A 25,288-nucleotide genomic window follows, 5' to 3' on the forward strand; every position below is an offset into this window, starting at 1 on the left:
GAGTATATCTGGCTCAAGGTTCTCATTTTCGGGTTGCGTACGTGGATAGTTATTAGATTGATTGTCCTGAAATAAGAATTGACAGTAACTCTTCCAAACCTTATTCTAGTAAGTTTCCCAGGACTGTAAGAGTAAGCCACGCACGTTCCAAGTCCCTATCTTTTGGATTTGGCGCAACTTAACATGTATTCCAGTAGCCGAATTTCCACAGGGAGCCTAGTCTCCTACTGCCCTATGGCCGGTAGTATATTTCACCACTCACCCCGGAAGTGGAGCGGCGCCGGTTGCTAAGCGGATTGTATGGCGTCAGTGATCTCTTTGATTGTACTTCCATAATGACTTTCTTGGGAAAATAGTTACACTGGTTTCCCCTTGCCTTCTGCACCAATTTTTTGAGAATTATTTGGATTCTCAGGCTTTTGTGGCCTCTTCTGACAGGTTGCTTAGTCAGATTTAAGTGGATATTCCGCCACAGATCGGTCGCCAGAGCCTTGTCCGTTATCTAGCAGGGAGTACCGCGAGCAGGTGAGGTTGACATATGGAGCCGACGAAATGTAGTTGTCGTTCTCTCCCTTAACCCCCTTTATTTTTTATACATTTTCTAAAAAAATTGATTATGTATTTAAAAAAAATCGATAAGATGATCATAGTTTCCAGTGACAACTAAAGGCTTTATTACACTACAGAATATTTTGACATATTATGTTTGATATTTTATTTAACATTTAAGTGTAATAAAATTAGAACTCACGACTACTGTCCTTTTATATGTTAATGACTTTAGTTTTTAATAAAGAAAAAATATGTTTTTCAACACATTCTTTAGAGAAATGGTGTAAAATGTCATGGTTTATTTATAAATCGTGTCATAGGTCGTAGTTTACTCATTCTTGTTTGTTAAATGTCAGATTACATAGTCATGAGAATGTTTTTATTGCAAAAAGATTTTTAATCACGCTACACCACGCACCTATCCCGCAGGGCACGCAGAACCTAGCATTAAGATACTCCGTTCACCCCGCACCGTCTGATTTACGAATCATTGCGTGTTGAGTGGCGGAACTCAACGCTGCGCTTTGATCAAAACCAGCAAATGAACGTGACTCAGTCCTTCGAGTGGGAATCAGACTCACTCTGCCGCTGCGCCATTAAAGTGGCAATAATAAAAAATATTACTAAAGGTTTTCTAAAGATTTAAAAACCGTAACGGTTGTGGGTTCGATTCTCTCTTTGGGAGTATAATATATATTCTATCGGGACTTCTTTAAATTATGCGGGGTTCTTGGTAAAGATTTTATTGATTGAAAAATGACTTATAAGTCCCGACTGTTAATCCTAATAAACTATTGTGCTTCTTTATTTTTTTTCTAGTTGTATGCAGTCGGGGTTTTTGTTTTTTAAATATTTTTTTTATTTTTCACTCTTTTGTTACGAGTCACTATGGTAATTATAATCATGATATACCTTTTTGAAATCCTCGTATTGAGCTCATGAATTTGATACCCATATTATGGTATTCAAAACCAATTTTTTTTCACTAAGTCCAATGGCGTCCCACAGCTGCTATGATTATTTTTTTTACCTCACCTATCCAAGAGCACTTGGGCCGCTAAAACGAATCAAACGATCAATTATGTAAATTCGTTCAGCGGTTCAAGAGATATGAGGTAATAAAGAATATTAAATACATACAAGATACGCCCGAAAAACATAATCCTTCCTTTGCAGTCGGGAAAAATAAATAAAAGGAAATAGAAGACAATAAAACAAATCTAATTCAATGAAATAACATTTATTTAAAAGTAAATCACAAAGTTCCAGTTGCTGCAAACCTTTTACACAAGAAAATAATATATATCATTAAACTTTATCTCCGCTTTTGCGATAAGAAATTGAGGCCTAAAAATATATAACAACCTTAGAATGAAAGTGGCCTATTTTTTAAACTTCACCAAGTACCCCGCACATAGCAGGGTAGACAGAGCAGAACTGGGAACCTAGTTGTTAAGACACTACGTTCCCATTAAAACTTCCTTTTCCCACTTTCCGCCGAATTCTGAAGATATGGTGTCCGGTTGTGGGTTTGATCCCATTAGGAGGAATAATTAATTATTTCATTTCCTCGCTCCGGTATATAAAAGACAATATCAATGTCTTGAAAATCGGTACGCGGGGTAAACGGAGTGTCTTAATATTTGGTTCCCTCTGACTTCCTTGCTATATGCGTCGTACAGCGTAATATATTTTATACAAATTTTGAGTTACCTCACTCTTATTCTAAGGGTGCGATATAAAAATAAAAAAAGCAAACAAAAAAAACCATTTTTTTTAAATTTATTTCTTGTGCTACTAAGGCTAATTGATTATTAACATAAAAATATTTATTTATTATTATTTAAATAATATTAATTAGAGAGATCCTTTTTATAATTTTAGTGGAATGAACATGAACATTGCCAAATAAGACTAAAAAAGTTTCTATATTGTTACTGCTTTTGATAAAGGATTTGAACCTGCTCTTTTGGAAAAAGAGATAATTTAAAAAAACATTATTATTATCATCTTTTACGAAACATTGTCCATACTTTGTGTCCAATTTCGAGACATTCCGTGTTGAGTGGCGAAACTCAACGGCGTGCTTTGTATTAGCAGAGCGGAGAAATGGAAATACTTGAAATCGAACTCATAGCCATCGAGTACCAATGTAGAAACTTTCTATATGGCATTAGTTATATAGAAGACCCTTTTGTTTGTATATATCGAGCACTAAGGCCAAGGTAGAAAGTGTCGATTGTGTTATGAGACATTTTTATTCAATATTAATCACGCAATGCCCCCAGAATTTGGTAGAAAGTGGGGAACGGAGTGTCATAACACTAGGTTCTTCCCTCTGCCTACCCTGCTGTGTGCGGGATACATCGTGTTTTATCACACAAGGGTGTGACTGTAACGCGACGGTTATGGGTTCAGTCTCCACTCCGGAGAATGAATTATTATTTAGTATTAATATTTTCATTTCGTCGCTCTGGCATCAAGACATTGAGCCTGGTGTTGAGTTCCGCCACTCAACACGCAATATCTCGAAAAATTCGGCGGAAAGTGGGGAACGGAGTGTCTTAACACTAGGTTCCCACTAGTTCCCACTTATTTGAAGGATACAGCTGATTTATTATCAAAAAAATAAAGAAAACTCTTAAAGTTTAAATCTCCGACTAAAGAAACACGATATTTTTGTTAAACTACATTAATAAAAAATATTATGTCTCAACTCAAAATCGAATTTGCAATCCATTCACAATGTGTAGTGCATTTAAAATAATTATATTAGTGAAGTAAATATTCTATCACATGATATATTGCTTTATATACCTAATAATTAATAATAAAAGAATATAATTATAAAAAACATTGTATTTAATTAAATATTAAGTGAAGTTAAAAAATATCGAAAATTAACAATCATAAAATAATTATGTGAAATATTTTTATAATAATCTATATATTTTTTTAATATATTGGACGTAGCTAAAATAGTGATATTTATAATATAATAATAATAATTCATATTATTACTAAAACTGCCTTCTTATTGTAACACTAACCTTGACAAGATACTTCGAGATAAAGAGCTAAAATACGTGTAAAGGCAAAGTTATTAATTACATAATATTAAAAATTCGAGATTCCTGTGGCTGCTTTTTACTGTAAACGACGGTCATGAGTTCAATTCGCACTTTTGGGGAAGACTAATATTTAAATTGTTTAAATTTCCGCTCTGGCAAAACGAAACGCAGCGTGAAATTCCGCCATTATACCAGTAATGTGACTTAATAAACAGAATAATCATTAACTCGAGTGTGTATCGAACTCACAGTAATCCGTGCACAGCCAGCCGCCGCGCCGTATAAATAATAGCAGCTTTTTATGCCTTTAATCCCATATTACAAATTGTAAAACATAATATTAAATTGTGAAAATTATTAATAATTATTAAAAAATCTAAATATGCGTGTGCGTTTTTAATCTATTATTATAATGTGAATGTACTTTTGGTGTTAGTAATAATATATTGAATATAATTGAAAAATTAAATATAAATAAAGGATTTTTTAAATTTTCAAGTCGATATGTACTTTTCTCAAAAAATTCTTGAGTCAGTCACATTTTATGCTATATAAATAATTAAATGACAATTTTAAATATATTTTTTTATTTTGCAAATCTAATGATATGATCGTAATATAAATTTAAGTATCAATTATGCAAATGTCATCACTTTTTGACACAAACATTACTTTACGAATAATTAATTATATATTAATATTTTGCATCAGTCATTCAAGTGTCGTTAAAAATATTAGACAAACTACCGAAAAATTCTACTACCTTCAAACGTTAAAATTTATCAACAAACAGAAAGGCATTATAAAAGTTTTATAAATTTGGTCCATCCGAAAAAAAATCGTCAAAAATCGCTCAAAATCATGTAAAATCGTACTGTTAGACTTATCTAATACCCAATAGGGGCTTACTAGATTTGATAGCTGCACGCATTTTCTTCACTAATGCTGCTGGTTGTATTAAAATGGATACTTCAGTTCCGTTAGATGCTAATCTATTCATTTCTTCTTCACAACCCTGCAATTAACAAGAAAAATCAACATTTTTCTAAAGTTAATTATTCTTTACATCGTATACTAATCATAAGAAAAAAGATCATATTTAATTATTAAGAAATTTGCTGTTCTACTAAAATTTTACTCTTGAAGCATTTTATTGTTTACATACTATGCTATAAAAAAACATTAAAAAACCAAAATAAAAAGCACTATCTATATAGATCTTGTATCCTCTAAAATTAAGGCCATCTTTCCGTTTAAATGCGTTAAGGTTCAATTATCACTTAAGTCATGATGATGAATTTTGTCACTACGAGCAATATATCACGTATTTCAACGGAAAACAGAGAACGGACTGTCTTAATTCTATCTACCCTACTGCTATGTGTGCGGAATATAGCGTGAAGCTTAAAAAGAAATCTTACCTTACCCCCAACTAGGGGTCTATTGTTTATCTCCGTAAGAGCCCATTTCCCGCGAGACGGTAGGCCCACTCGCGACGCCGCGCTCGTAGGTTGTATCGATACTATTGTACATTCATTGTCTAGTTTTATACCTGTAATTAACAAAAAAATATATATAAAAGAAATAAAGATTCTGATTACATAAAAACTAAAAAACAGTCCAATAGTTTAGTCGGGACAAATTTAAATTTTACAGGCTATGTACTTGGGAAGGCTTCATTGATAATATTTTGTATTATTTATACAGGGTGGAAGAGGCAGCGCTTCTTTTACTGAAACTGCATATAGGTTAAAATAATTCAAACCCAGAATTAAAAAATTTAATCAAGGTACCTCAACAGTTTAGACGTAGGATTTTTTTTTCATTTCACGATTTTTATCCATACCTGTATTTCGTGTGACGCACACATACGTGTGTGCGTGCGTATGTTATACTTTACAAATGGCGTTTTATTTTAAAACGATAATTTTATTATTTATTTTGTTTGAAAAAATAACTTTTTCATTTTTGGGAATTATTTTTTTTCCGAATTATATTAGGCTTTTATAAAGTAGTTAAAACTGTGGTTTCATTTAAAGTGGCGCTGACAATTCCACCCTGTATAGTATTTGGGAGGTACTCGCGCTCAGGCTGACGTTATACCGTATACGGTCAACCTTATATGTACTTTGATTTAATGGATTTGGTAATAGTGCTCATGGTTCTTGATCTTGCCTATCTCATCTGCTTGTAAAACGATTTACATATTGAAATTTTTATAATGCTTTAAGCATTACAAAAATTGGTACATTAAAAAAATCGGTTTCAAATTAAAGAGTAGTTTTTTTATTAATATTTTTTTTCAGTTACGAAAAAGGGTATGTTATTCTTATTCTTACTGCTTAAAATCGGTTTAGTATTATCTGAGTACCAAAACTACACACTAAATATAACATTTTAAGTCTTCAGTTGTTCAGATATAACAACCAAAAATTGCAATTTTATCAATACACAATTTTGTTTAGATACAATCTTTTTTTAAGTTGAGTTCTATTTTATTAATAAAAAAGAAATTAATTATGGTTTAAAAAAAGGAGCTTTGCTTGAGCCGGCTACGATGTTTAGTTATTGTGTTGCCAGCTTTTGAAAATTATCCATTCACACGGGACGGAGGTTGTCGTATTACACAGACACCGTTCCATTAGAGTGTAGATACGAGGGTATATGTGCTTCCTTTCCTGCCGCCATTTTAATGGATTTTCGGTCCTCTTCAGTAACGGCTCATTAGGCTATTTATCGGTCTCTATAATGGTGGCAGCTGATGAGCTTCTAACTTCGAGATGCTGTTTAACCTTCTCGTCGAAAGAATCCCAAATAAAAGATGAACTGCAGGGTTGGGGATGGTTTGTTATTTCTGAAGAAATTTATGGTTCTGAAAGTGCTCCTGTATATGACGTAATTTTTGCCGAATGGTTTTTAAGGTGTTTTCAAACTTAGTAGGAAACCCTTTTTTTTAACCTTGGATCTAAGAATGTAGCTTAGGTAGTGAGCTCCATAAAATTGCTCCATTTTGCAGCTTGATGAGTAATCCATGTAAATCTGGCATAGAGAACATGGAGTGTATGGTGATAGTGGCTGGTATTTGGTATTAATGTTAAATAAAGATGGAGCCTTCCCTGCGGGAGACCATTTTTTTGACAGCGCCACCGCCACATTGAGGTGGACTTGAAATCTTCTGTTACTTATCGTTTCTCTCAAGATTTGGACGAAAGTTTGGTCGTTCGTAATGTTTTGTACCTTGGCTAGCAGTCTACGAATGTTGACGTTAGATCTATAAAAATAACACCAGTTATTTTCTAACATTCAAATTCATCTTCAACAGCTTGTACAAGTTTCAAAGTCTGACTAGTGCAGGATTTACCAGGGCGAAAACCAGCCTGCTCTGGGATTAGATGTTGTTCAAGTATTGGGGTCAGGCATAGTCACAGCCGAAAATTGTGGAGGGAGGGGGGGAGGGGGGGCGGGGGGGGGGGGCACTAATATAATGTGTCGAGTAAATTGCACAATACACCATTTTATATACAATATTTGAGATGTCTATGTCTTCTCTGGATGAATATTTAAAAGAGCTAAACCGCTCAGCCTCTCTTCTAACATATTTGCTCTTAACCAAGTTTTTACTCGTCTTAGCATAGAAAATGATCTCTTTATATTTGGGTAGAGATTATCGTCGCAAATATAATCCAACGGTTCTTTCTGTTTTCACCAATTGTATGCATCTGCTCTTCGCCAGCCAGAATGGTCTCTTCAGAAAAAGGATCTTTGGTGTAGAGTGATTGATAAACAGAGAGCAGCTTGGCAGAGCGATCATCAAGGTCCGGTATGTAAAGCCGCCGACAGCCGCGTGGGATGTGCTTACGAGCTGACTTCCATATGATGTTCACAAAAGTGTCGTAGTTTTCTGGAGTCGGTTCTAAATTTCTCATTTAGACTGTATGTATTCGGAAAAGTTACGCCAGTTGGCCATAGTGAAATTGAATCGTCTTCTAAAGGGCACCAAAGTGGGGCTTATCACTGCTTGTATTTGACATGCAATAGATCTGTGTTACGTGTGGGGGATACGCTCATGAACTATTTTCCTACATAGGGAGCTAATGTTTTGACTTATAAATATCAGATCCGGATTATACTCCCTACGCCATATTCTACTATTGAATGATGCGGGAAGTTTAGCATCATGTAAAAGAGTGAGGTTTTCAGCTTCAGCCCCAGCCTCTACTGCTACACCTTCATGTGGCTATTAAAATCTCCAATAATAATATGAGCTGAGTCACTTGAAATTCTTTGGTTGGTTAAGATAACACATGTGATTTTACAATTTCCGATTTTAAAGTTAATTGTTTCTATATTGTTTTGAGTGGATACGGATACAGAGATAATGTTTACCGCTGGTTTAGCAAACATTGCACTACCATACTTTTCGTGTGGGATCTCGGCTATCAGTGTCATGCCCGAAATTTGAGGTCTTATTTAGTATGTCTGTGCGTTGCCAAAATACACAAAATGTCGCAATTAGTTCTTTTACATAGATCCGCAAGTAAATCGGCTTTCGAAGAGGAAAATCCTTCGATGTTAACTGATACCACCATGAAAGCTCAATGATAAGGGTTACTGTCCGATTCGTCATAGTCAGCGTGGTCATTAGGTTGGCCCTGAATAGGGCCGGTTAGAGCATTTTGAACATTGCCTAGGCCCTGTGTTAAGTACAACACCTTGACACCGACTTCTAAATAATCAAATCTTTTTTTATCTTTTTTTTTTGGTCTAACAAAATCAAAGTACGTTTTACTGTATGTAAAATTATTTTTTCCTTTTTTAGTTCATTGGTCGAAGTCGGGTTTTGTTTTTGTTAAAAATTTATTTATCATAAAATTTTAAGTGACGTGTAATATGTATAAAATAATACTTCTTTAGTGAGTGGTGGTGGTAGGGGTTGTCAACGAGTGGTAGTGGTTGTTCTATGTAAAACTTCACTTAATTAGTATTATTTTTGTGCTAACTAACATTTTCGTATATTGACAAGAACATACATAAAAAATATTCGGGCGAATTGGGAACCTCTCCCTTTGTTTTTGGTTGAAAATAAGAACATCCTCTTTTGTGAGGTTGGATGAAAAGAAATGCAACGATGGGGAGTCCACTTCTGACATCAATTTTAACAACGTTTTTCCTTGTAACTACTACAGTATAATTTTTTTTTTTACCAAAATAAAAACCAGCTTTCTCAATTTCGACCGAATCCCATAATCGGAACCTAACCAAACTATCTTCTATCACTATCTAAATTTTTTGACTTTGAGATACCTATCGGCTAACTTACGACCGGTTTCTCCTTTTTTTAATGACTACAATTTCTTCCCCAAATACAAAACAACGTATTTCTCCGTCTATAATTAGAACTACGGCTATGCCAAGTACCGGAGCTACGACAAATAAGCAGTGATATTAGTAACTTTGTAATAGATAAAAAACCAATTTCAATCAATAGGGTGAAATCATTAAACGAGCAACTTCATGACGCTCCTTGTTAAAGCTTATTTACCTTTTAATTCAGTGGAACATCTAGAATTTAAAAAATAGATTTTTAGGCTTAACCTAAATGCTCTGCCCTCACAAAAAACGATTCAAACTTTATCCCACAGGTTAACACTTATGCAATAGACAATGTGTTCACAAAATTACAAGAACTACGGTTTCTTTCGTACTCCGTTACTCCGTTTGCTTAACTACAGATGGTTGGACCTCTATTAGACAAAGTTATATAGCAAGTTCTATGCTGCAGAGCTGCAGTCATATTCGATTGGATGTTTTCCCTATAACGAGAGACCTACATTTTAAAATATTGCTATCTTTATGATGGAAGAGGTAACAAAATGGAACCTTCAAAATAATGTTTCTGGCAATGCAACAAATATAATAGCTGCGGTGAGGTGCACTAACTGGCGTCACTTTCCTCGCTTTGCTATAAATTTAGTAGTACAAGGAAATTTGCAGTTCATCAATAAGCAAGTGGAGAAAATGAAGGCTATAGTTATTTTTTTTAAAAAAGAGTACTTCTGCGTTGGCTAAATTAAATGAAATGCAGTCTCAACTATATATTCCAGAGTTAAAGCTCAAACAAGATTGTCCCACCAAATGGAATTCATTCAACACATGATATGCTACAAAACTCCATAAACCACATGGAAAAGTCATAGCAAAAAAATGTGCAAAAGTTGACATTTCAGTCACATTTGCCGAGAAAGGTAAAAGCATGATCGTTGGCTGTTAGAATGCAATTAGTAATTTCCTTCCAGCAGTTCTAATAATAAAAGATATTACTAAAAATCATAATTTGAGGATGGACTTCCAATGGGCTCAATAGTCTTCATAAACAAAAAGTCAGCTTATATAAACGCTGAGTTTTTCTATAAATGGTTAACAGAACATATTATACCTCTGAAGGACTAAACTGCACCGGATATGCTGCAAGCTTTTACTGAGTAAACTCAGTACTCATACTAGGTAAACCTAGTCACACTACTTCAGCCTTACGTATACGTAGCCTCGTATTTTGTGTTCGTTATATTAAGTAAATACATTCAGTTTTGTTTAATAAATCTTGTATAAAAAATGTTAAGTCTAAATGTTAAGTTTGTAATGTTTCAGCAGTTTTGAACGTGTTTTGTACGATGATAGGTACATGTTATTGAATTGGCCAATGTATTATTATTTTTTTTACCTAACTAAATATAAAAACAAAAGTGTTATGTTTTAATTGTGAGAATTATTTCATTTATAATGTGTTTTGTGTATTATTAGAAAAAATTGTATCATGGTATAAACGTAATAACCTGTGTCTGAATCACCAAAAATGTTATAGCATAACATTTAGTCGTACAATTCGGAACATTAAATATATAACATAAAAATTAAAAGTAACAATATACTTCACGCTCAATGAAACATGACACTCTCGAAGGAAATACAAGAACTAAGTATTTTAATTAATTCAAAACTACCCTTTATTTCACATAATAAACATTATAATAAAATCCTTCACAATGCAATCTCAGTATATTTTAAGAAGTACAAAAGATTTCACAAAATCATACAGTAAAATAACACCTTTTAATTCATATATCCGGAGCACGTTGGAATACTGCTCCATTGTATGGAACCCATTTGGAAAGAGTAAAAAAAAAATGCTATTGTGGAAACTATCCCCGGTAGGGCGGCAAGTGTGAGAGCCACCGATATTACAACAGTAGATCTTATGGTGCTCATGGGCAAAATGGAAGAGTTGGCCAAGAAAGTTAATGCACTCAGCAAGGTTCATTCGTGCTCTTATCGACGAAACTCGATCCGGGGCTGTGTTCAGGTCCCCCTCCCTCCAGCAATAGATTGTTTTGGTACAAGCAATTTGACACTAAAGCCAGCAAGTGTATACAATCCTGCTCTTGGAACGCAGACGAGTCGGGAAAAGCCACAGGGCAATCGGAAGAGGCTGCATCCGATTGTGAGCTCTCAAGCCGTCGTTTGTTTGTTTTTTTTTTTAATGTATTTATTTATTTATAACAAAGCATATTAAAATTAATTATTCTTCGCGGTCTTGAGCCCGATTTGACTTGTGTGACCACTGCACATTCCTAAGTGCATTAAGTAAAAGAAAACATAAAAAGTATACATAATACAAATCATTTTAATAATAAAATAAGAAATTACTAACAAATTATAAACAAACGTGATTGTGAGGTAGGTTGATAAAATATGCGTATATGTTTGTTGTTCTTCCCTGACCGCTCTATTCCGCCCCCATAAAAATAGGATCTTTACCAAAGAGGGCAAGGCGGTCAAGACAGGTGAGGCTCGGTTAGCCCGCCAACTTACGGAAGCAGGATAGCCCAAGCCAAGGCCTGCCTGACTAGGGCCAAGTACCCCTTGGATATATCCCGTAACCTAAAAACTCGTATAAAGACTGAAGTTATAAACGCGATCGAGCGACTATACCAGCTCGTGAAGGACGCAGAAAAAAAGCGAGGTGGGAAACAGCAGCAGGAAAGAAATGGGAGCTCTGTGCTTGCAGAAAACGGAAGATTCACAGATCTTTCAACTATACCAGCCTTTCAACCATTTTCCTTTTATGAAATCGAAACGTCTTTTCATAACTAGGTGAAAATATGTATAACGTATTAATTCAAGGAGAGATTAATTATATAAGTGAACTCAACGATAAAAAGATTATTACAAAAAAAAAAAACAATGCTTTCTCCCGAATTAATAGTAGCAAGCATAAATTTACCAATAAAAGCAAATGTCAAAGATGTTGGCAAATTTTTTGAGAAGTATGTCGGGACAGATTAGACGGGCAGAAAATTACCTACTTTGGAGTATTATAAAAAATTGAAGAAAAACTGCAAACAAGTGTCGAAACAATACTCAGTAGCTTCGATAGTGAAAAGAATGTAGAAGACCATTATTGTGAATATAGGATGTTAAAACACATATTTATATATTTATTTTTTAATTTTATTCTTTTATCTTTTTCCCATTATTTGTTTAATTTTATTAATAAACAATGCTCATACTTTAACCTGTTCTAATATTTCCATGTTTCTCGAATCTTATAAATGTATCTAAATTGTTTCATTAACATTTTGCATCGAATACGTAATTCTTTTATGGGACAATGTGTACGCTTTTACAATAGGATCCCAGAAAACGTCAGAGAATTTTCTATATCACAATTTTCTATAAAGGTTATTACCGAATTAACGATTTTATAAATGACTAGCGGACGCGCGCAGCTTCGCCCGCTTATTTGCACTTTTAGGGGTGAATCCTAATAAACCATGAAACACGCGTTCAATGAAATAATTTTAAGAGTTTAAATTTCAAATCTTATAAAAATCGGTGGCGATTTAAAAAAAAATCCATACAAAATTTCAACCTCTATTTCATCCCCTTGGGAGTCGAATATTCCAAATTCCCGTCTTAGCGAACACCTACGTCCTATAAGTAACTCCTATGCAAAATTTGAGATTCCTAGCACATGTAGTTTCTGAGATTTCGTGATGAGTGAGTGACCTTTCGATTTTATATATATAGACTAGCGGCCCGCCCGCAGTTTCACCCGCGTGAACTACGTTATTATTACTTTTTGTCTCCATGAGTGAGAGATAAGTGACGTCCATGTAAAATTTGAGACTCCTAGCATTTGTAGCAACGAAGTTTCATACAAACTATCAACTCCGAAAACAACCCCTTAGAAGTCGAATATTGCAAATTCCCGTCTTAGCAAGCACCTACGTCCTATAAGTAACTCCTATGCAAAATTTGAGATTCCTAGCACATGTAGTTTCTGAGATTTCGTGATGAGTGAGTGACCTTTCGATTTTATATATATAGATAGATAACACGCCTTGGGAATGAAATGCTCGCTCCAATCTGTTTCAAACGTATCATTGTCACAAATAATTAAATATATTGTATTTGTATAAATTTGATTAAAAAAAATAAGTCCCGCTAAATTTCTTGCGCCGAGTCTTCTCAGGTCTGAGGCATTAACTTTAGTGAACTGGTGGTAAATTATTTGACGTTCAAAAAATGAAGCATGTAACTTTTTATTTTGAATAAAATTATTTGAATTTAATTAAGTGCTTGTTTGGTCAATATAAAATTGAATTTCTAGGCTATGAAGTATCTAGTGAAGGTATACCACAAGGGCCAAGAAAATTTGCCCCAATTATACCTTGACAGATCTTTACCGAGAACGGTTATGAACTCTATGGCAACTTACCTTATAAGAACGATTAATTTACTTAAAATGTTTATTTTAACATACTCAAAGAGTTTTATACGTTTCATTTATTATAGAGGCCAGTCGTGGTGCAGAGGCACAAAGGCATTGCAAGTTGAGTGCCGCACGGAACTCAACGCCGAGGCACAAGCGTGCCCCTGTGCCCTTGCGCTTTAAAACTCGAATTTATAACTAATATATATCAATCTCTGGAACTATCAGGTGGATTTATAAAAAAAATTTTATTTGTATACTAGCTCTAGGAGACCTAACATAACGCAAAATTGTAAAATCACTTGAACTCTGTAAGCGTGATGGTCGTAAATTCAATTCCCACTAGGGGGCGATGAATTATTATTTACATATCTAAAACCGGAAAAACAATCTACTTACCTAAGTTTTCACGATCTTTCTTGTACACTACATATATTTTTCCGAGAGGCACTCTGTGAAACAGTATGTCAATCTGAAAGTAAAAAAAATAGTCCATCATGTCGCAGTGTCACAGCGTGCGAATGTAAACGCGACAGTTGATTCCCCTGTTAAATCTTACTTTTTATATTTTCTTTTCCTGGGTCTGGTAACACGGCAAAGTGCGGCGTTTAGTTCTGCTACTCAACATGCAATGCTTCGAGAATTCAGCGGACAGTGGGGAACGCTTTCTTTACACTAGAGACACTACACTTTCCCTCTGCCTACTCTGCTATATGCGCGATACAGCGTGAAGCTCTAAAAAGTGATAGGCCGCCATATCACCGTATCTGCCGTGGGACAGCGCTCGACTGTAAACGAGATAGTCATGGGTTCGATTTTCGAGACGTGGTATAAAATATTTTCATTTCCCCGCTTTGGTAAAAAATAGTGGCGTTGAGTTAAGTACACATTGTGCCTTGCCTGATACTCAGGTGAAAAAGAGAGAATAGTCTCTTAACACTATCACAAACGAACAGATAACGAACGGATATTTCTAAGACTTTCCTGTCTGTCTATTTGGGTGTCACCAGGTTATAGTTACACAGATGAAATTTTCACACATGATGTATTTCTGTTGCCTCTATAATAACAAATACTAAAAAACAGAATAAAATAATTATTTCAGAGGTCCCATACCATAAACGTGATTTCAAGCCTTTTTTTAGTAGATAACGGTATCATTAATTACGAAAGGAAAAAAAAATATTTTTATTAAACGAACAATAGTTTGAAGAGTTTGTATAAATATTTTGGCGTAGCTTAAAGAGAACGTATGCCTTACTGGCCAGAGCGCACGGACGGTGAACTAGAGGCGCAGATTTAAATGTTAATACGTTTTCTTAATTATTTACTTGATAAACCAAAACGTAAAATCTGATACAGGATAAAATTAAAAACAAACAAATAAATACTCACAAAAGGTGTATTAGCGTTCTTCATTAAATGTTTAGCTTGAGCCAAACCGGTCACTTGTGAACCCGCGACCCCCGCGAGGCGGTCCCCCATGCGACCCCCACACCTGTACCCGCTTGTACCCCATTTTGCTATCCTGAGGGTAGAATATCACTTTACAATAAATACTAAGTACAGAAGAGGTCTGAGGACTGTAAGCGCGACAGGTTGTGGGTTCGATTTCCACTTGAGGACATTATATATTTAATATTTTTATTCCTTCGTTCTGGTTACGAAGCAAAAAACGCGTCGTTGAGATCCGCCATTCAACACGCAATGCCTCCGATATTCGGTGGAAAGTGAGAATTTAGTGTCTTAACACTAGATTTAAATCTCTGCCTACCCTGCTACTTGCGGTATATAGGATGAAGATAAAAAAATATATGTATTTGTCTGTATGGAATACATGGAAGGTATATAAGAAAAAAAATTGGTGGCATTTAATAACATAATAAGATTTTTTTTGTCTGCTGTCTGTCTGTGTGTTTGTTTACGCTATTTCCTGATTGAAGTAAAGTAAACACAAAATTTTAAGCAAAGCTTGCTAAAATACAATGGTGAAAACCGCATTTAAATTGGTTAAGCCAATTCGGAGATTAGTGATAACAAACGCACAGACAAACAGACAAAAATTTAAAAAATCATTGCTCTTGTCCTAATGTAACCTTAACCTAATTGTACCTTTACTAATGTCCCCAATATTTTTTTTTCTTAAATACTTTCGATGTACAGACATCGATCCGTTACGATTTTATTATAAGTATAGATGACAATTACCTCTATTACAATAATTTAACAAAACATTTAACAATTATAAGACAGACACTCACCAAACTCTATTCTCACACTCGCACAACACCGGCGTATCACCACCGGGAATCGAAGTGGCTATACACGCACCTCTGCGCTGTTCCTCCCTCAGGGCGGCCACTTGGCGCGTGCGGAGCGGTTGTAGCGCCGGGTTGTATGGGATTGGGGGTGATTGACCTTAGATATTCATTATAAAAATATTTTAAAGAAAATATATATATATTTATTTAGATGTATGTAATTCCAGCGACATTTGTGGGTTTGATTCTCAGTGGAGGGAATAAAATATTTAATATTTTTATTTTCTCACTCTGGTAACTAGACCTAATGCCTCGCGGAAATTGGAAAGAATCTTAATGGGAAGATAATATCTTAACACTAGGTTTCCACGTTGCCTCTGCCTACCTTGCTATGAGCGAGATACAGCGTGAAGCTAAAAAAATACATACTATTAGTCAATGAATTGCTTCGCCTTCTAGAACTGTCTACTCTGGCCGCGGGACGAGATCTGTGTATTACTTTGGCCGGCGACGTCACGCCTCTGAAATTAAATTTAAAAAAAACATTATTAAAAAATTTTGAAGATACAATTCATATCATTGAGCTTAATATTGCCATGGATAATAAATATGATGAAGATTATAAAAAAGACAAATATGATTAAAATGTTGTTTTAAATTATGGCATTGTGTTATTGGACAAAGTTATTTCAAAAATGGGTTCGAGTCTCAATCGGGGGCATTACTTATTTTATTTCCCCATACTGGTAAGCAGAGCGGAGTTCAGCTCCGCCACGTAACACGAATCATCTCAAAAATTAGGAGTGTGAAGAACAAAATGCCACAATATTTTTCCTCTGCCTACAGAATATATGTATATGCAGTGAAGCTAAAAAAATTGTAATTGTTGTTAAATATTTGTCTATTTCGTCTTTCCTCTCAAACGCATGAACTGAATTTGATCTAGTTTTTTTTATTATGTAACAAAAAATATAGTTTTCTTCATACTGCAGTGTAATTGATTGTTTTTTTTTTACAATTATGATAGAATGAAAGTTAGAGATAAAATAGTCAAATTCACTTAAACATATAAATAAAGAATATTAAACCACCCAAACACACTTGCCCCAAAGCTTATGGATGATATAAATTGCCAACGCCGACTTAAGCGAAAGATTCCCCAAGACATGCTGCAATAAAAACAGAAGATTTCCTTTCAAGTAGAGTGTGACTCAAGTTGCAATGCCTATACAGGTCAACCAAATTGGCGTTAGAAACACATTGGCGCACATTGGAACACATTGCAGTATAAAGAAAAGTTAAAAAAAAATCATGATAGAATAGAAAACAAAAAAATAATTACCTATCCTCCTGTTCATTTCTATTAGGGCTCTCTTGTCTTTTATTCTGAGCTATTCCACGGAGACGGCTCAGTAGAGACAGTTCTGTCAAACCACGCCGCCATATTGGTTTCTGTTGGGCCTCAGGTTTCTCTGAAAGGTTACAAAATATTTTATCACATGACGTATAAGAGTTAAAACACAGCGGAATCTGAACCCGCGACTCTTGGACTTTCCAAGATAAATTTTTAAAAATATTTTGTTGATAATCTAATGGCTAAATATGTTTTTCCTTTTCAAACAAATAATCAAAATTAAAAACAATTCATTTGTGAACTACATTGGCACAGACAGACACACAAAGACTAATTCTTGTTTTCATTGAGGGATAAAATGATAAGCAAGTTTTCAAATAACCAATATATATGATCATGTATTTTAGTTATTTGGAAACTTTTTTACTGCAATTCCTCGAAAATTAATATTCTCGAGGAATTGCATGTTGAATGGCAGAAATTAATTTGTTCTCACCAAGTGAGCATCGAAACCACAACCGTTGCGTTCATGGCCGAACCCTGTGCCACCGTGTATAAAATTGGAATTCGAACCTACAATCATAGAGATATAATATGAATATAATTACCATTTCTAACTTCTCTCTTGGGACTATAATTCTGTATCCTATTTTCCCTCCGTGTGGGAGTAACATCATATGCATTTTGACTTCTAGATCTTTCCACATTCGTTCTTAGTCTACCATTTTCTATTCTGGAAATTTCCATTTCCATTCCATTGACAGTGTTACCATTACTCAAAACACTATGCCCAGTGTTGCCAACTTGACTAGAATTGGATCGGCCATTTTGTGTTTGAGACACACGATATAAATTACCATTTGATACATTAGTGACAATGTTGCCAGATGGAAATAAACATTCGTAATTCGATTCAACTTCTAAATTTGGTAAAGATGATTTTCTTATTTTATCTAACTTCTTTATTCTTCTTATGGGCAATGGCGACGCGTTTACGTTAGACGTGGACGCCATGCACAACCTTTCGTACTGCCCTTCGTTATTGATCGCTGCCAAACTGACAGTTGACGTATCACCTGACAGATTGACCGCCGTGTTGTCAGCTGTCAAACTGACAGTTGTGGTCAAGCTGATGTGTTCGTAATCAGGTTTGTCTGTGACTATATTAGTTTCAGTATTGACAATGTTTATAAAATTTGAATTTTGATTATTATTATCTTGGATGGTTAATTTTTGTTTAAATTCAAAGTCGAATACGTTCGTTTCCGGTCCTAGAACTGGTATGGCCGTGTGTGGGGGTTCCTTGTTGGACACTTGAATAACAGTTATGTTAGATCTTAGGGGGACACTGGAAAATGACAAATAAATTGTACTAATATTATAAATGTGAAAATTTGTGAAGATAGATGTTTACTCCACTTTCACGCAAAAGCTACTGAACGGAGATAGTTCCATCTCTCTTCCATTACAGTAGTATAGCTTATACATCAGAATACCATATTTGCTATAATTTTACGGGGTTAGTAGTGGCACATGGGCACAAGCGTGTACACGCGACGGATTATAGGTTCGATTCTTCGCGGCAAAGCGCGGTGTTGAGTTTCACTTAACACGCAATGCCACCAGAATTCGGCAGAAAATGGGGAACACTAAGTTCTCTCTGTCTAACTCGCTGTGTGAGAAGTACAATTTATGTTGACATTTCGTTTAATTAACTATAATATAATTATATCAAAGAAGCCACACCTATATAATAACTTAACATGCAGATTTATGAATTGATTTGTTAAAAACTGAGGTTTATTTTATATAATTATCTATAGACATTTTATATATTGAATTACGAAACCCAAAGCCATAGTTTTTTATCCCAGATCAGATAAATTAAATGTTATAATATTTCTTATATAAATATTTAAATTTAAAAAAAACCTTACTCTGTATCTCTTTCTGTATTCTCATCATTATTAACAACAACCCGCTGTTTATATTCAACTTCATCCTGTAGCTGTTCAACTTCATCGTGGCCGTGGTCGACCAACTGGTCGACTTCATTGAAGAATTCTTCATCACTGTCCGTAACTTCACGTTTAAAAATTGAATTATCCAAACAAATATTTTGCCCACAAACTTTTATACTTTTGGGTTCAACTTCACGACTTGTGCTTGGCAAGGAATAGGGTTCCCAATTAGATATATCAACTTCAGCTGAGGCCAATGAGTTTGCTAGTGAAGTTACATTGGAGAAAGTTAGATTTGATTTTGGTAGATATGAAGTTGATGAAGTTTGATTCGTACTATTGCTAGTAGTAGCAATTGAAGTTGAAATTGGTTGATTAATAGCTGAAGTTACTGAAGTCATAGAAGTTGTGGAAATTATAGAAGTCACGGAAGTAATAGACGTTGTAGTAGTATATGATGTCGTGGAAGTATTAGTAGCAGTAGGAAGATCAACTGTTTCCATAGCACGAGTAATTGGCGTAAGATCTATTCCTGGAACTCTGTAAAGTTAAAAAAAATAGATTTTATATATATATAAAATAATAATTAAAAAATAATTTGTCCTTACAAAACATCAAAAACCACTTTGTTTCATCAAAGTGATGAAATTATTGGTCAATTGGTCTAATAATATTTTGGTCTAATAATCTAATAATGAGTTGTCCAAGAATCATATATTTTTTTACTTACTTTCTAATTCTTTACACGTCATGATTCGACCATAATTCGGGGGAATGATTATATTCAATTACGTTTAGCTTTGTTTTATATTATTCCTGGTTTCTTTTTAATTTTTCGGGGCAAGACTTTATTAGCTATAATCTTCTATGGGACGTAAGAGTGCTCAAACTCGGGAGTCCATAATAAGTAACAACTAGGAAAAGTGTAACTCACATGTATGTAGAGGAACATCGAAGGTTTTTTTGTGTATACAAATATGTGTTAATATTCAACTCACCTATCAGGTGGTACAGGTGGGGTCGGGGGTAAAGGTGAAGTGGGGTCCCTTGCCGCGGCCCTGGGTACAGGGGCCACCGGCGGAGCCCCATACAAATTCTCACCCCGAGAAAGAATTCTCAGTTCGTGGAGTTTAGAACGGAGAACTGTTACCCAATCTTGCATTGAATCCCTGGTAAGAATTTAATTTTTATTAATTTACGTTGTCTTTCTTTGATAATTAAGGGCCAAATCCATACTAACGGTGAATTATAATCTCACTATTACCTTCACGCTGTTTCTCGCATATAGCACGGTAGCGACAGGGAACCTGGAAACCTAGTGTTCAGACACTCTGTTCCCATTATGGTACTTCTTTCCCCACTTGCCACCGAATCTTCCGAGTTCCGCTACTCAAAGCCTGCGTATGCCTCTTTACCAGAGCATGGAAATTAAAATATTAAGTAATTAACTTTCGAGTTTTTGAGTTTTGTTTTCGAGTGCAAAGCGCGGCGTCAAATTCCAAACATTGAGCAGTGCTTGAAGAACGGAATATCTTAACATTAAATTCACTCTGCCGACCATACTAAACAAGAAAAAACGTAAATCATGTTTCATAATTCACTGAAAACCCAAAAAAATTTCAAAATCCTCACCAATCAGGCGCAAGCATCCTTACAGGTCCATGATCAGTATCAACCAGGAAGTCATATTCCTCTCCGGGATGAGGTTTAACACTTGCCGTGACATGTCTCGCTGTTTTAAGACACGCCCGCCATGTCGGCTTGTGTGCTTGCGTGTTAGGAGAATCTTGTTCTGGATACTGTTCCAGGAACGGTGTTCTACCGTTGTGTATACAGAAGAGCGTCCACATCGGTTTCAGTGGTGGTTTCTGGAGATAATAGGGAGAAGACGTACATAAATAAAAGATCAGGATGGATGTAGGTGCGATTACTGTAAGGGTGAATGGAATATTTTCGATTCCCTCCTGTCCCAGATAGGTTCAAAGTGGGATCAAGGCTAGTCAATACGCAATGTTCGATACGTTCAGGCGGAAACCGTGTCTTGACTCATGGTACTCTCTGCCTAGGGTAGGCAGAAATTCAGGCCATCAAATGGGATTGTTGTAGGTTCGATTTCCATAGAGAAATCATTTTATTCTTCGGTCAAGGACACTCTACGAGAAAGGAAAGATGTGTCAAAAACTTCGACATCAGTATCTTCCTACCTAATGGTGGTTTCTGAGAAAAGGGGAAATAAAATACACAAAATAAATGCATGCCCTCCAATGCGACGGTTCGAATACTGTTATTTTTCTCGCTTTGGTTTAAGAGGTATTGAGGCCATTTAACACGCATTATCTGGAATTTGGGCATAAAATGGAAAATAGTGTCTTTAAACTAATTGTCTCTGTCTAGAATGGGCAGAAATTTATGCCATCAAATTCGGAGTTGTGGGTTCAACCGCTCAACACGAAATGCCTCCAGCTGTCTGCGGAAAGTTTTTGTGGGAATAGAGTGTTTCAATGGGAATGGAGTGTCTTAACACAAGGTTTCCAGGTACCTACACTGCTATGTGAGTTGTGGTTATTTGGTTCGTGATTGCTAGGAAAAGAAAGTGAAATGAGCTACTTGTAAAGGCCAAATAACATTATAGCATGTATAATTATTAAAAAATTCATTAACCGATCCACGCAATGTATAATATATACGACGGCATTAGATTTCGCAATCCATCCCATGTCAATAAATTCTCTCATTTAACACTAAACTTTTTTCAATACATTCAAGGTATCTATATTAAAATTATGAAGCTGAAGGGTTTTTTGTTTGAAAATGGTAATCTAAAGAGGTAATGTTTTAAATTATAAATGATTTTTATATTCATTTAATGAGAAAAGTTACATCTAATTAATCGCCTCACTCCCACACATGGTATTTGTGGCCAGAGTTATATCCTGCAGTTAAAATGTGGCATGTGTCATACAATGAGCAATTACCTTTGGCTACTAAGATGAAGCCAAATAAGTGCTAATTTTATATATCTTTTATTATAACCTTAGAAAGTGCTAATTGATAACATTACATTAAATACATACAATATATACAATTTTTATATACAGCTTTCTCTCCATACCAACATTGTGCTAAAGGAGGCATTGCGTTTTTACAAGCGGAACTCGCAAGCAAGGCAATAAAAATATTAAAATTTAATTTCCCCAAGCGGTCATCGAACCCACAACCGCCGCGTTTACATTCCTCGAATCCAATGTAAAATTTATCTGAAATATACAGAAAGTAGTGATAATGGACTGTTTTAACACTACATTATCATTATTTGCTACTTTTTTGTTTGCCGTCCTGCTAATATTGCAAATGTGAAAGTTTGTGAGGAGGGATGTTTATTCAACTGCCGTACAAAAACCGATTTAGCTGAATCTTTACAGTAATAAAGCTTATAGATCAAAGTTTATGGACCCATTTTGTATAATTTGACAATAATATAACAATAAGTTTCAAGCATGTGAAGCCGCATGTGGGTTGCTAGTATACACATATTCTTTTATACTTTCTATACCTTAAGGTTGCCTGGAAGACATCACTGTTTTTGCCAAAAGGTTGCCTTTTGTAAATTCCTTTTCCGCAATGTATTAGTTTTGGTTGTTTTATTTATGATTATACAATAAAGAATATGAATATTATATTTATGAAAATGAAAACAAAAAAATACCTTATGACCCAAAGGCCGCAATTTGCTTGTATTAACATCATTAGGTATCCTTTTAAGATATGCATTTTTCTGAATTTCCCTGTAATACACTGGTCCTTCATCATAACTAGACGACATTGTGAAAAATGGCCACCTAAAATATATATTTATTTTTAATTAATACAAAGTGAAATCTTTACTCAAAGTATAAACTTTGATTTAATGAATATACTAATTTCAGGAACTGACTATGTGATGGTTGTGAGTGCCATCCTCATAATATCTATGAAAATTAATTATTTTACTATCCCTGTACTGGTAGACCAGGCAGGTGTCACACCACTCTACACACAATGTCTCAAGTTCAGGCAGAAACTGGAAAATGGAGTGTCTTAGCACTAAGATCATACTTACTCTGCTATATGTAAAAAAAAAAAAATATACATACAATTATCATTTAAAAATTTCAACATAAATTGCAACCACAATTACTGTCTTATCAACTATTAATTACTAAAACAATATCATTTTCATTTTGGCTTACAAGTCTATGAATTGAAGATGAAATTGCCACATATTTGTAATTTTTAGAGTTACATGTCAAAGGAAATATACAAAACCTTTGTTGTTCATCTGCTTGCATATTTGTCTGTTCCTCTGTTGAACCCTTTTTCTTACATTTTTGTAGATATATTATTTTGTAATCAACTCGCACTTAACTGGTTTTTATTAAGAATTAAATGACATCATTACAACAAATCATTCTATGACTTATTTAATTTTTCCCAGTAATGGTATGTTTATGTGCTTTACATATCAATCAAAAACAATAACATAGTCAATTTCAAAGTAAAACCCACAGTATCTTAAATTTTCCTACTTTTTTAGTAGCTTTTTAAATATATGAACTAAATTTTAAGCTTTTAATTAAATAAGCATTAATAAAAACGTATCCTAAAACTAAATTCAAATCAAACTTTAAAGAGATATTTGACTTATACCACAGAATCGCGAGAAACTTTTTCTCCACACTAATAATAACAAAACTAAGCAAATAATTGGCGTAAATTAATCAATTGTATCCAACAATTAAAAGGGCAATGGCAATAAACTTTGTGAGTCATATTAAAAGAATGTTCAAGTTGTATCCAAACAAAAGTGAAAGTAAAAGAAAAAGAAATTATCAATACAATTAACCAAACAGCTAGTTTGTTAATACAATACATTAACACGCAACCATTTTAGCTAATTATTTAACATTTCCTACTATAAAAACTAATATTTCTTTAAATAAATAAAAGTTTATAACTTACGTATTTCATTTATAATTCAAATGGCAGCGTGTTAAATCTTCTTTTTTCATTATAATTATAATACATAATTCACTATGTTAAGCATCTGTCGTTAATAAGGAAGCCTTTTTAAATAAATTATTAGGTCGTATTATATATCATATATGTACAGGCTACAGACACAATACAAAGCGTGAACGCCATATTTGTTTATGACGTTTGGTAAAATTGTTGCCAGAGCATATACAATGTTTACATTAAAGTTAAATGTATTTTTTGTTTAATTTAGACTCTTGAGCTTCGATCAATTATAGACTAGATAAAGGATTGTATACAAATACGGCTTAAAAATATGGCACCAGTCAATATAAACATCAATTCAGTATATTATTACACACGGACTTGACGTAAAATCATTTCAATAAAATTCGACCTTATATCATCGCGTTAAGGCTTAGTTTGGTATATCGCGAATACGAACACGTGCTCGTACTTTTTTGCCGTTTTTTAGACGGTAATCCTTCATCTAGGGTATAATTGATCGAAGCTCTTGAGTCTAAACTTCTAAAGTTTATGAAATATATTATTTAATTTATTTGTAGAATTCAAAGTTTTACAGCTGCATTTTTTGTTTCAGTCAACAAGAAAATAGTAATAAAATTACATCACTCTCATTTCTACATATTTTAAATATAACTTATGTGTATTAACGAAAATAATTAAATTATCAATATATCTTTAAGTAAATATTGAACCTACAATCATTATAGAGAGAGAAAATAGTAAAACAGTAGGACCAGAACTTCGTTATTTTATAAAGACTAACAGTTTATGTGTGTATACACCCGGTAAGGACTATTAGGGAATATGGATCTTGGGTGCTGGTTACCTTGGCAGACACTAGCTATAAGCGCCTACGAACATATTAGGAGCAAATAATATTTTCCACACATTAGTTAATTATATTATTGTTAATTTCAGTTACGACTTACGACATGTAACTTTAATATATTAGATTCATAGGAACTTTAATTAGAGTTTAGAAACAGAAAAGGATGAAAGTCTGCCTTACTTTGACTCTGGGGTCATTATGTGAATCGTCAGTTATTATAAATATCACAACGGTTACAAAACAATTTTAATAAAATAATTTAGGAAATTTTAAGTACTAAAAATTTCTCATTGAAATCAGTCAGGATTAAATTATTACTGTATTTGCCAAAGTAAGCAAGGAAAATTTTTACAAAATGTAAATATATCTACGTTTAACACTAGTAATTTTGCACATTTACAATGGTATTACTTATGATATTTTTTTTAATATTTAAACAAATTTTATT

The 25,288-nt window shown here is 34.2% G+C and overlaps 2 protein-coding genes across 4 annotated transcripts in view; one reads left to right on the forward strand and one right to left on the reverse strand.

The window, feature by feature from the left end:
• Positions 1-25,288, forward strand: part of asf1 (histone chaperone asf1) — a 33,264-nt gene that overhangs the window by 6,165 nt on the left and 1,811 nt on the right. The window lies entirely within an intron of this gene.
• On the reverse strand, positions 1,777-24,456 carry LOC146538634 (uncharacterized). 3 transcript variants are annotated; one of them, XM_085187185.1, is made up of 14 exons: positions 23,970-24,456; positions 23,277-23,375; positions 22,678-22,810; positions 20,604-20,839; positions 19,970-20,140; positions 18,948-19,511; positions 17,619-18,358; positions 16,999-17,128; positions 16,086-16,177; positions 15,657-15,813; positions 14,791-14,923; positions 13,795-13,867; positions 5,045-5,175; positions 1,777-4,638 (listed from the first exon to the last, which is right to left on the reverse strand). In XM_085187185.1, exons 2-14 carry the CDS (start codon positions 23,297-23,299, stop codon positions 4,507-4,509), a joined length of 2,715 nt encoding a protein of 904 aa, XP_085043311.1. In that variant the 5' UTR covers positions 23,300-23,375; positions 23,970-24,456; the 3' UTR covers positions 1,777-4,506. The 3 variants fall into 3 exon arrangements, with proteins under 3 accessions (XP_085043311.1, XP_085043312.1, XP_085043313.1); XM_085187186.1 differs by lacking the exon at positions 23,277-23,375 and having other exon boundaries at positions 23,970-24,454; XM_085187187.1 differs by lacking the exons at positions 23,277-23,375; positions 23,970-24,456 and adding an exon at positions 22,046-22,228 and having other exon boundaries at positions 22,678-22,813.

The sequence above is a fragment of the Heliconius melpomene genome, chromosome 6 (assembly GCF_056956725.1).
Source record: "Heliconius melpomene rosina isolate 202511_hmr_F chromosome 6, ASM5695672v1, whole genome shotgun sequence".
Taxonomy (NCBI): domain Eukaryota; kingdom Metazoa; phylum Arthropoda; class Insecta; order Lepidoptera; family Nymphalidae; genus Heliconius; species Heliconius melpomene.